Source organism: Zootoca vivipara, chromosome 4 (genome assembly GCF_965207765.1).
Source record: "Zootoca vivipara chromosome 4, rZooViv2.hap1.1, whole genome shotgun sequence".
NCBI classification, from domain to species: Eukaryota; Metazoa; Chordata; class Lepidosauria; order Squamata; family Lacertidae; genus Zootoca; species Zootoca vivipara.
This window is the reverse complement of record NC_142587.1, coordinates 94964403-94977332: the sequence shown is the minus strand read 5'-3', so window position 1 is coordinate 94977332 and position 12930 is coordinate 94964403. Positions and strand designations below refer to the sequence as shown.

The following is a 12930-nucleotide window of genomic DNA, read 5'->3' as shown; positions in this document are numbered from 1 at the left end:
AGAAATCTCCGATACTAGCTCACTTCCCCTGTATGGAATTACAATTCTCAAGGCCCTCTAGGAAGAGTGAATGATTGCTTTACTATTTGAAGTCTACAGAAGAGAGCTAGCATGCAAGTCGAATGGTGGCACCTCCTTAGAGGAATGCTCTCCCCAGAGAGGCTCGCCTGGTACCCATCCTAATGTCACTTTAATAGCAGCAGTACTTAAAAAAAAAAAAATTCTCACGCTTTTTTAGGTTAAATGGCTTCCAATTTTGAATCACGCCCACATTTGCAGTGCATATATCCCTCAAAATAGTCAACACTGAAAATGATTAATGCAAAATATCCCTTGCAAGGTAAGAGTAGCAGGAAAACCTTGGGCTGACGTTTCTTCGCCCTTTTTGGCCTCTTCTCCTTCAATACTAGGGCTCTCCTGTGACGAATTATCCTGTTGCTGTTTTTTTAATAGTTCAGGATCAATTTGTGCTTTGAGGAGTTCAAGAGTTTCAGCCAGCTCATTTCGGCTTCTGGATAAACAAAAAACAAAAAAACGCATCAAGCCCCATAACCTTGCCAGCCTTGTGTAATATCCCACACTTGTGCAAGTCAGACTGCACGCATTCTGCTTTGCCAGCACCAGCAGGAAAATGAAGAGCAAATAAACGGTAAAGGACTATGTCTGGAAAACCATGGCTGCAGCCCCCACAACTGCCCCTTCCCCCTAAGGAATTTCACAGACACCTATCACTGCTATAGGGAACCACTTGCACTTTTGTACTCTCAGCAGTCACACCAGCTCCCAGCCTCCTCTCACACCTACCTGCATGCATAGCAGAACCAAGGAATAGCCACGCATGACAAGCCTGGAACAAAAGGAACATAGACATACAAAAAGGAGCAACGGCCAGCACTCCAGCACCACCCACAGCCCATATTCAGGGCCAGATCTCCAGACCTAAGAATGGCCTGCTAGATCAGCCAAAGCCCCACCTGGTCCAGCATCCTGTTCTCACAGTGGCCAACCAGATGCCTGCGGGAAACCAGGGAGCAGAACAAGAGCACAAGAGCGCTCTCCCCTCTAGTAGTTTCCAGCAACTTGTATTAGGAAGCCTTGCTGCCTATGGAAGTAGAGCACAGCCATCTTGGCTAGCAGCCGTCAATAGCCCCCTCCTCTATAAATTTTCCCAATCCTCTTTAAAGTCTCCCAAGTTGGTGGCCATTGCTGCCTCCTGGGGGAGCAGTTCCATGGTTTGACAATAATGTGCTGCGTGAAGAAGTACTGTCTTTTATCTGTCCTAACATTCATCTTCAGTGGTGCCCATGAGTTCCAATGTTACGAGAGAGCTCTAATGTTATGTTATGCCATGCATAATTTTATAAACTTCTATAATGTTACCTCCTACTCGCCTCTTCTCTTCCCCCCTTTTTATTAAAACAAATCATAGCAATATAGTTCAAACAGAATATTTTAAAAAAATCGTACAACTCTGTCCACTGCCAAAGTGTTATAATATGATCATAATAAAAAGCTCCAGCTTTTTCTCTAAACTAAAAGTCCCAAGTCCTGCAACTTTTCTTCACAGGGAAATTGCTCCAATTTCTTGGATCATTTTGGCGGCCCTTTTCTGAACCACCACTTTGTAAGCATTTGGCTTTGTTATAGGTGCAGCACTTAACCATCGCAAACATTTGCAAGTAACTGTAAATATTTCCTTATACACAGTGCGTCAGAGAGAACATTTAAAAAATCCTATCTAATAAATGAACCTGAGAGAGGCGTTTTTTTTTCTAAAGCCACCGTAACGGCGTAGAGTCTGGAAAACGGAGGGTAAAAAGAACAATACCTGACAATGCACTTCCATGAAGACCCATCTTGATCATCTTGCTCTTCAACATACACCCTAACATTATGATCTTGATCCAGCTGGTACCAGTAGGTCAGCCCATCTTTGTCTCTGCCAATCGGCTGAAGGCGCATAGCATCTGCATCTTCCTCATTAATGATGTTCTTAAATTTTAGATTGTCATCAAACTGGCACTCACAAAGGTACTAAAAGGGGGGGGGGGAGAAAGAGCACATCAAACTAATGTTGGAAACACCAAAGGAACACTCTCTGCTGATGCACCAGCAAGAGACTTATTTGTAAAAAGAGTAATTGAAGGGCTTGATTTAAGAAATTGTTGTGGAGGAGCCATAGCTCAGATGGCATGGCCCTTGCTCTGTATTAAGAAGGACTCAGATTTAATCTCTAGCATTGCTATAAATGAGAGAGGGCTGAGAAAGGCTTGTGCTTGAGACTTTAGAGACCTGTTACAAAGCAGAGGTACCAAAGTAGGTACCAAAGCAAGTGGTCTTCAGTGGTTCCGCCTCACTATCTTTTTAAAAGGGATGTTTTGAATCCACCACTGCATTTTCTGTAGGTCTGGAGTAGCGTATAAAGGTAGCTTTTTAAATGAATGACACCCACCCACCATGTCGCCTGGGAGAAAGACAACTAGTTATTGTGACAGCCCTCTCTCACAGGGGTCACAAGGGCATTTTCAAGCCCAAAACGGTTTGGGCCCAAATCCCATAACATTCCACCTACAACTATATCAGACCTCCTTATACTTTAGCACAAACAATGGAGGTCGTTCTCAAGTGCCTGCAGTTAAGACTGGTGGAAACCAATGAGGCCTTTAATTGCTGTGTCCCACATTGCTGGGATGCTTTATCATCTGGGGCATGGGTAGGCAACCTAAGGCCTGGGGGCCGGATGCGGCCCAATCGCCTTCTAAATCCAATCCGCGGATGGTCCAGGAATCAGTGTGTTTTTACATGAGTAGAATGTGTGCTTTTATTTGAAATGCATCTCTGGGTTATATGTGGGGCCTGCCTGGCGTTTTTACAGTAGAACATGTGCTTTTATTTGAAATGCATCTCTGGGTTATTTGTGGGGCCTGCCTGGCATTTTTACAGGAGTAGAACATGTGCTTTTATTTGAAATGCATCGCTGGGTTATTTGTGGGGCCTGCCTGGTGTTTTTACAGGAGTAGAACGTATGCTTTTATTTGAAATGCATCGCTGGGTTATTTGTGGGGCATAGGAATTCATTTATTCCCCCCCACACATAGTCTGGCCCCCCACAAGGTCTGAGGGACAGTGGACCGGCTCCCTGCTGATAGAGTCTGCTGACCCCTGATCTGGGGTCTGGCAGGTGCTGTTGGTTTATGTCTTTTGGAAGACATATATGTTCTCCTTGGCCTTCTTTGAGCTGTTCTTATTGAGCTACCATCAGTTTCGGTTCTATTTAGTTAATGGTTTTTTGCTGTTTTGTTTATTTATTGTGGCTGTATTTACTGTGTTTCGTTGTACGTTTTTATCTTGAAAGCTGGCTTTTGCCCTTAAAGGCAGCCTTAAAATATTTTAAATACATTAAATTAAATTCACTAAAGCAAGGTTCTAACTCACAGGGTTGTTGTGTAAGGATTATTGAGATTATGTTTATGAAGCACTCTACAGTAATCTCAAGCACTGCATACATTAAATGATCCACTGGCTTTTCAATATACCGGCAAACAATAAAAATATATATTATAATCTTTCATTGAAGTGGTTTCTTTTAATGAAATGCGTGAAGTAGAGGGGAGCTGGCTTTAGGAACACCCAACAGTCCACAAAAATAAAATCTACTGAGAATCTGCACTCAATTTGCTCAGAGAGAATTCGGAAATGATTTTCTGTTATCAGTGCATATGCAGAAACAGAAATATATATCAAACAAAGTGCTGAATAACAATATTTCTAGAGCCTCTCATAATTTTTGCATGGTAAGTATTTATTATAAAGGCTCAGTTTGGACTATCTTCCGAACTATGACTAACATTAACCTCAAAACCATAGATTGCACCCACTCAAACCATGGTTTGGAGCTAGGTCAACCCAGAAACAGTGCAGGAAATTGGAAAATGTGAGGGAATTGTGAAGGCGGGGGGTGTATAAGCCCATGATAAACTCATAATGCTATAAATGGTGTTTGGAGGATTATCAGGTATCATCACAGGTATTCCAGAAAACTATCAAGTGAGTTGAAGATAATAGTACCTTCAATATTCCCAACTTGCATTCCATGCTCATTTCAAAGTATCCTTTTTTCTCCATTTCCCATGCCCAAGTGCTGTTGAAATCTTGACACATCTGAAAGGAAAATTGTTTAAATTAAGTACAGAGTGATCTCCCATCATGGCACCCATACTCAACGAAGTGTTACCTAAAGTTTCAGTTTTTGTAGGAATAAAACAGGAACCGGAACAAGCATAGGGATGTGGATTGCTGTTAAACCAACAATATGGGGACCTAGGTGTTAGGATTCCTGCTCCGTGCTTGCAGTCATGAGATTGCTGTTTGTCACATGATGGTGTATGTTTTCATTCCACAGTGTGGGAAGTGACGGAGACAGGATGTTTTGATGTTACTGTGTTCCGTGATGTGGGACTATTTTCCTTTGTTCTTTCTCTTTGCTGTCTGATGAGAAAGAGGAAGGAGCTAAGTCAGAATGCTCCGAGTGTATTATATGTAAATAAAGTAGATTAGCCAAAATGTTGTGCTACTATAATAATAATAATTTATTGTTTATACCCCACACATCTGGCTGGGCTTCCCCTGGCTACTGAGTTTGTTACGCGAACCGCTAATACTCTGCAGGTTCCGTAAGTGTGCTGATGCCTCTTGGTATCAGTCACTGTGATGCTCGGGCTAGAGAAAGCTTTTGAAGCTCCCGACCGACCAGGAGGGAGAGAACATGCCAGTTCTACCAGGGTCCTACATGCGAGTAGGACGATCCTAGCACTAGGGTGGGTATTTATTTATTTATTTGATTTATGGTCTGCTTATTGAGAACATGTGCTACAAAGCAGTTCACAACATATATAAAAATACAAATTCAAACACAAAAGAAAAACCACTTTAGAATCCAGTCAGAAACAATACTAAAAGCTAAACACCAGTACAGAGATAAAACAGGAACAAAAATTTTTAGCCAGATACAGGCAGCAACAGCCCTATTAATCAGAGGAAATAACAGTCATAGAATCATAGTACTGTGGAGCTAGAAGGGACCCCAAGGCTCATCTAATCCAACCTGCTGCAATGCCGGAATCATAACTAAAGAATCCATGACAGATGGTCATCCAACCTCTGTTTAGTCCCGTTTAAAGGATGTGATGGATGAGACCTGCCCAACCTTAGAAAGAACTGACTACTATAATTGTGGGGCCACCACCGAGAAGGCCATATTAAAAGTTCCCACCAGCCTGATTGGCTTCACCACCAAACACTGACTGGTAGGGGTGGGAAAAATTGTATTATAGAGATGTTGATTTTTGTGTGCTCTGGAAATTCCTTTAAATTATTTCTGGATGGTAATGATTACATCTGCATACTATATCTAATATTAAACAATACAGAATCAAAAATTGGCACAGATACCCCCAATTTCTGACCATGGTTTCAGGGATTCCCAACATCATATATCACCCAGTAGCAGAGTTTCAAAGCATTCAATGTAAGAACAACTTACCTTGATCAAGTATTTTTCCCAGCGGTCTGCTGTGACGGATTTTCCGATCTTCCTCATCAGTTTCAGATGAAGTTCTACCAGCTCTCTGGGAACTACAAACAAGAAGGGGAGGGAGTTTAAAAACAAATAAGCAACTATGTTCTAAATGCTAACCAGCCCTGTTCAGGGAAGTTTTTAATGACTGATGTTTTAATGTACCGTATTTTTAATCCTTTGGTGGAAGCCGCCCAGAGTGGCTGGGGAAACCCAGCCAGATGGGCGAGGTATAAAAAATAAATTATTGTTATTGTTATAGACGTAAGCACAAATTCAAGAAAAGGTGAACGTTAAACGTTAACTAATCCAGAGAGAGACAAAATCTTAAAATAAGATGCTCACGCTCATACACACAAGAAAAACTTTATGGTCTGAACATCATAGTAGATCGGGGTGTAACAAAAGGCATACTATAATCCCAACAGTGGGCTACCAACCAATTTCCTGTCAACCACAGTGCACCTGCTGGGTGGCTAGGATTATTCCAAAGAATGTGAAACAAGGTGAGCTGATGCATCAAGGCACTTCTTCTTATCAAGGCGCTCGTTATATTCTTACTTGGAAAAGCTTAACAAAGATTACTTATGCCTTGACTATTAAGAGGAAATCTTACTATTTCTCCATTTGTGCTGGTGGACCAGGTGGATTCTAGAAAAAGATCACACAGGTTCTCATCTACCTTAGAATCTAGGTAGCTCAGCCTTCCAGCACTAAAATCAGACATATGCTAAAATACGATTTTACACCTTAGGTGGGGTTAATTATTAAGGATTTATTTAAAAAAAATAGCATATTTTCCTTTGTTCACAGAGTCCCTCTCTCTCATATGAACCAGGAGCAAACTACAGCGGCACCTAGTGGCAGAATGGAGCAACACCCATGCAGGAAGATCTGGAAAGGTGCTGAGATGGGACAGCCTGATACAGACCTGGAAAAATATCACAGCTGCCCTGTCCATCGGGAAGCCAGCCTTGCCCAGGAGCTATTTTCTTTTTTAAAAAACCACACACAACTAATGCTGAATCCTAGAAACTGAAACAGTTCCAAGCCCTACCAAATGAAATTTATCCCTCATGTTTTAACTTTTGAAAAATGGCATATAAGCATTTTTATAACGTTTTAGAACTGCTTTCAAACTAGAATGCTACACGCTTGTTTTCTCTCACCCTGGAGGATAGGACTCCAGGCAATGGCTTCAAGTTACAAGAAAGGAGATTCTGACTAAACATTCGGTAAAACTTTCTGATAGCAAGAGCTGTTAGGCAGTAGAACAGAATCCCTTGGGAGGTGGTGGACTCTCCTTCCTTGGAGGTTTTTAAGCAGAGGTTGGATGGCCATCTGTCATGGATGCTTGAGCTGAGATTCCTGCATTACAGGGGGCTGGACTCCCTTGGGTCCCTTCCAGCTCTAAGATTCTATAATCTTAAAGAGGTTCCCACATTGCTTCATGAAATTTGTGCCGGAGCAACCAAAATTCTTTGCTTGGAAGTCTTTGCTTAGAAAGTCAACTATAGAACAGCCTGGAATGCTGCACACTAGTCAAAATACATTCTTTGCTGGTGTTTCAGTAAGCTAGTGGTTTAGTTGATCTTGTATTTACTTGTCAGAGAGGGTGGGAATGCAGGTAACAGCAGCCAATTAGACAATTGGGAGGGGGGGAAGAAAGGGAGGAATTTGGGGAAACTGGTCAAATAGCTGGCTTCATAGAATAATAAGAGCAAGAAAAATGGAGGGGAAAAACAAATAGGTGAAGAGGGGGGATTATTGGGTTCAGTATGTTTAGGGAGCCCTATTTAAGAGGATAATTGGAAGGAATTAAAAAGAAAGGAAACAAGACTAGAAGAGAGAGTACAAGTGCCTGGCACAGATCCCAAGGAAGGAAAGCCGGGGAGAAGAAATGAGGGGTAAATAGCAACAAAGCAGAAGAGGCAACATTCAAAGCTTGCTCATCCATTATTATTATTATTTTTCCAAAGCACACCAACACTGAAGACAATGTAGAATGTAAAAAGCCTCACTAGGGTAATGCCCACGTTGGAAAGTAGTAAGAGAGTTACAGAATTTTCCAGAACTGTTCTTCAGATGAGATGTTAAGCAAAAAGGGGGGCAGGTGAGAAAATGGAGGGTGGAATGAAAGTCCCAAAGTAAGCAATTTGTCCAGTCTTAAAATGGAGAGAAGGAAGAATTAAGGGAGGCTTAATAGTCTGGTCTGCTAAGTGCAAAACAGATTTCAGGTTGCACCAAAACCAACTGGGACAAATAACCAATAATGGCTGTCCAGATAAAGATAGAATCATTTTAAATATGCAATCTCAGTGGCCTTCTTATCCATAGTCAAAATCAGGAGCACAAGGAAGGCTCAAACACCCCTTCTGAACGAATTATCTTTTCCTTTTTCAGTCTTCATCACACCAGGGGCCTCATACCCGTACCAAGGTTAACACCATGGTTGCCTTCAATTTGCAACCAACTGGTGTAGCCAACTGGTGCTGGCAGAATTAATGCTGAAAATGAGAGGGGGAGAGATTTTATACTGGTAAAAGAGAGCAAAGCAAAAGTAGGGAAACTTTTTGGCCCAGTGGGCTGGATCTTCATCTCCCCTCAACATCTGACAGGCCAATTGGACAAGCTGGCATAGCAGGATTAAACACTCTGCTCACCAGCTGAGTGGAGGACTGAATTTTGGTCTCTGCAGGGATCTACTTCACCAGTGCATTCCACATGGGAACCCTGGTAAGGCAAATCCCAGCAGGACTGAACCTTCCCCTGCCCACCAGCTGACATCAGTTGGTGGCAGCAGCTGACTGACAGCTGGGTGTGGTTTTGCAGAAATGGCCTTGTGGGCAAAATTGGACTACCTGGCAGGTGAAGACTTGTCTGCGGGCCAGAGGTCCCCTACCCCTAGAGAAAAGGAAGGAAACAAGTGTGCTCACCACAAATTCCTTATCTCTTGTATGTAGTGAAGAGAGTGGGAAATGATAGCTCTTAATAGGGCCTGAGTTTCCATATTTAAAATGACTTGAGAGCAACATGCAATAGGTAATGTTCTCTGAAGTGTTGTAGTCTGTTTTCCAAAGATGAAACTACTGGTAAAAAACAGAGCACAGAAGAAGTGAAGTGGAATACTACAAATCAAAGAGTTGTCAAGTGCAGGTGATAGTTACAGGGAAGCCAAGCGGGTATCTGCTAAGAAAGTCAGAATTGTGCTGGTGCTTCAGAAGCAGGTGAATGGCATAACACAGTAAGCTCAGAACACAAATATATGGCAAAACTTATTGCAAATATACACTCATCCAAATAAAATGAGGTAAGGTAGAGTGATGTAATTCTCACAGATTACTATTGTAAACACACAACTCAATTCTATACATCTGTGCTCTGCATAAGAAACATCAACTACATCTTGAATTTCACAGCCTTTTCAAACCACTGTTTACCATTGTTTATGGGTGTACTTTTCCGGTTGCAAAATATCCTACAACGGGTTATTGATCACTGAGGCTCTTAAAATTTCCCACAACCATCTGCTTCCCCTAGACAGATGGAATATATTTGTTTGTTTTATTTAAATATATCTTCATACCACTTACCACTGCAAAAATTATCAGGTAGTTTACAAAACAGAAATAAAACATCAACACTGCTCATCTACAAATGAAAAGAAAGAAACCAGATAAAAACAGCACAGCTGCACTCAAAAGGGCTTACATGGCTGGTATACATAAGGAGAAGGAACTTCCATGCTCCTTACAATTTGCTTCCAAATTACTTTCAGCCCTGGCACACAAGTGGGTCATTTAAAGAGTCATGTGCAAAACTGGATCACACTACAAATATTTTCATTCAGGAGGGAGAGTCGGCACTTAACTAACATTAATAGCAACTGGGAAGCTACTGGCAAAACACAAGAGAGACAGTGTTTGGTTGTGTTGTCTTCCAAAAAATATGATACTTTAGGTCAGGTATCCCCAAACTTGCGGCCCTCCAGATGTTTTGGCCTATAACTCCCATGATCCCTAGCTAACAGGACCAGTGGTCAGGGAAGATGGGAATTGTAGTCCAAAACATCTGGAGGGCCGAAGTTTGGGGATGCCTGCTTTAGGTAGAGATTACAAGTGAGTCCTTCCTTACAGTGTGCTGCCCCCATGCTGCAAATGGAGGACCTGCTGGGAAGAAGGACTCATGCGATGCATGCAATCCCAAGCTCAAACTCTGCACAGTATTACTTTTGCAAATTACCCACAGTCCCTCACTTAGTGCCTGATATTTTTCTATAAAGCCTGCACAGTGAATGAATATAGTTTTCTAGGAAATTTTAAACCCAAGACATAATGATTGTTGGGGAACCCAAAATACTGCAAACCTTTTAACAGCCTGTTCAGAAATCTCCTTTGTCCATAGGGCTACCAAGGTACTAACTACGGTAAGAGGGATGGGCAAATTTCTCAATGTTGGTTTCTCATTTTACCAATCTTAAGTTTTAATTTACCCTATTCTTACATCTGTTCATACATTTCATCTATCCTCATGAAAATTTATCACCATTTTAGTGTGCATTTCCCTAATATACAGAGTTTTGTACGCAATTAAGCCTACTACGGTAGACCCATTTTGGCAAGCGAATGCAATGCACTGTGCATGTTATTTTCACTAAGATCTTTATTTTATTTATTTAACACAATTTATACACGATGCGATTGTAATAAAATCTCTAAGCAATTTACAATACATTTCCATGCATAGTTTCCCCTAACATACTGTATTTCACCACATTGTCGTCGCCATTGCTTAACAGCCGCACTCCCCTAAAATCGGTTCCAAGACTCACCACATAATATGAAAATGCAACAATTAACAATCCATTCTACTCTTTTTGCCTTAGATATCAGTGACTAATAAATCATCTGTGAGAGGTAAAGATTTTAAATTTTTAATTTAACTTTTAAGAATTAAATTTATTTATTTATTGAATTCCTATGCCGCTCCTTCATTCGAGGATCACAGGGCCGTTTACAATATAAAAACAGGAAAATGCATGACATAGTAATATCACTAAATCATCTGCCTTCATTACAGCTGGAGTAGAAAAATACACCCTACTAAACATTATATGCTTCATTCTCACCATGGTGTAAAAAAAATTATTAGGGGCTTCCCTAACTGAATTTGTGCCTGTACTAATCCTCCCCAAAATTTGAGGACCAGAAAAAGGACATTAGCCTGTGCTTTTCACCAGCATACTATTCTCTAAAAGGACTACACTTTGAGGTATGGAAAAACAAATAATCCAATGAGAATTCACCTGCAGCCTGAAGCAGCTCAGTGCAAGTCATCCGTTTACTACTACAACAAGAGTTAAGCCAACCTCTACTTAACACAGAATTATAGAGCTAGAAGGAACCTTAGAGGCTCCTCTGTAATCCTGCAGGATTCTCCCCTTCCCCCCACCACCACTTTGCTAAAGGGCAAAGCAAAAAAAGTTCAACACCATGACCCAATGGGTTGGGTAGTGGTTTCTTTCCTTTCCTCCTTGCAGCAGATGCCCCCCCCCCAACATCACAAAGAGTTGGCAAAGGCAAAAAAAAGGTGAGGCTGCTGTTTGGAAGAGGGTGTGGGTGTGTGATATGAATGTCCAGCCAGTTCAATCTGCACATTTTGGTTGAATCCACTTAACACAGCTTTCCACACTGTGAGTGCACCACACTAAAATACTGAACAAATGGAGGCAGTGTTAGAAATTAGCCAGGCGCATTTTGCTACTGGCGCAGGTCCAATTGCGACCACATGGAGATCTCTGGAAGCCAGGTTGGCGATAGACATCTCCATCTGGCTGGCCCCTCCAGCTTTCTTAAGGTCAGCAGAAGAGCTTATTTATTGCATTTATATCTCACATTTTTCTTCAATGAATAAATGGTTCTCCCCCCCTCCTCAGTTAATCCCTACAACGATCCTGTTAAGAGGCTATGACTGTTCCAAGGTCACCCAGTGAGCTTCATGACCAAGTGGGGATTTGAACCCTAATCTCCCAGGTCCTAGTCCAGGGGTAGGCAACCTCAGGCCCATAGGTCGGATGCAGCCCAATCGCCTTCTCAATCCGGCCCGCGGACGGTCTGGGAATCAGCATGTTTTTACATGAGTAGAATAAGTCCTTTTATTTAAAATGCATTTCTTGGTTATTTGTGGGGCTTGCCTGGTGTTTTTACATGAGTAGAATGTGTGTTTTTATTTAAAATGCATCTCTGGGTTATTTGTGGAGCACAGGAATTCGTTCATTTTTTTCCTTCAAAATATAGTCTGGCCCACCACATGGTCTGAGGGACGGTGGACTGGCCCACGGCTGAAAAAGCTTGCTGACCCCTGTCCTAGTCCAACACTCTAAGCACTACACCACACAGGTTTCCTAGAGTACTTCTGCTATGGGGCAACTATATAGGGTAAATTAAGTAGGTAAATAAATACTGGAAAAGCAAAATGTCACTTAAGAGAAGGATCTGAAATATTTTCCTTGGAGCTTATTTGTTCTATTCTGGATTGTTTTCTTTGATGTATCAATGTACTTTAAACCCATTTGAGATTTCCCCCCCTTAAAATACAGTGGTACCTCAACTTCCAAATGCCTTGACTTCTGAAGGTTTCGACTTCCGAAGTCCGCTAACCCAGACGTATTTTCTCTGCGCATGCGCAAAATCGCTCTTTGCACATGCGCAAAATGGACGCTTTGACTTATGAAGTTTTCCACTTTCGAAGAGCGCCGCAGAACGGATTGCCTTCATAAGTCAAGGTACCACTGTATAAACCAGTATTGAAAGGAAATGAATGAATGATGATAAATTCCACTGCAAAAAGGCATTCTGTCATGGCCACGGTAACCCAGGTTCAAGCAGTCATTTGGCGATTAGCTTACTGGTATATATATTAGTTTCTAACACTGAACGGAGAAACAGGCTGGCCATGCGGCAGGATGAAGCAATCTACTTCAGATGACACCACAAACAGGATAAATGAAAAGAGGAATTGGTATCTGAATGGGGCTGCAAGGTTTTTTAAAGTGTTGGTCCTAGCTGCAAGGGAGAAATACATCATTTATTCTTGACCTCAAGCAGCAAAATATATTGGGCTGATAGTGAATGAAGGTTACATTCTCCAGCTGAAAAGAGATATTTGTGGAAATAGGTCTCCTAGTAGCAGCAACAGGAGCACCTTGGTTTGTTCAAATCAGAAAATGATACAGTAAGATTAAACAATTGTCAAATGATGTGAATCAAGAATACAATAGTAAAATACTAAAAATCCAGCTGAGCCTACAATGTGGCCATTGTGAAAATTTCCACAGCATTCCACTACTAGCAACA

At 41.6% G+C, this 12930-nt stretch overlaps 1 protein-coding gene across 3 annotated transcripts in view; it reads right to left on the bottom strand.

Annotated features, from left to right (window-relative positions):
• Positions 1-12930, bottom strand: part of RSF1 (remodeling and spacing factor 1) — a 41497-nt gene that overhangs the window by 19541 nt on the left and 9026 nt on the right. For all 3 annotated transcript variants that reach the window (XM_035115565.3, XM_035115566.3, XM_088668441.1), the window contains exons 2-5: positions 5543-5634; positions 4069-4161; positions 1829-2034; positions 360-511 (exon numbers count right to left, since the gene is read on the bottom strand). In XM_035115565.3, coding sequence (XP_034971456.3) covers positions 360-511; positions 1829-2034; positions 4069-4161; positions 5543-5634 — 543 coding nt within the window. The remainder of the gene's footprint in view (positions 1-359; positions 512-1828; positions 2035-4068; positions 4162-5542; positions 5635-12930) is intronic.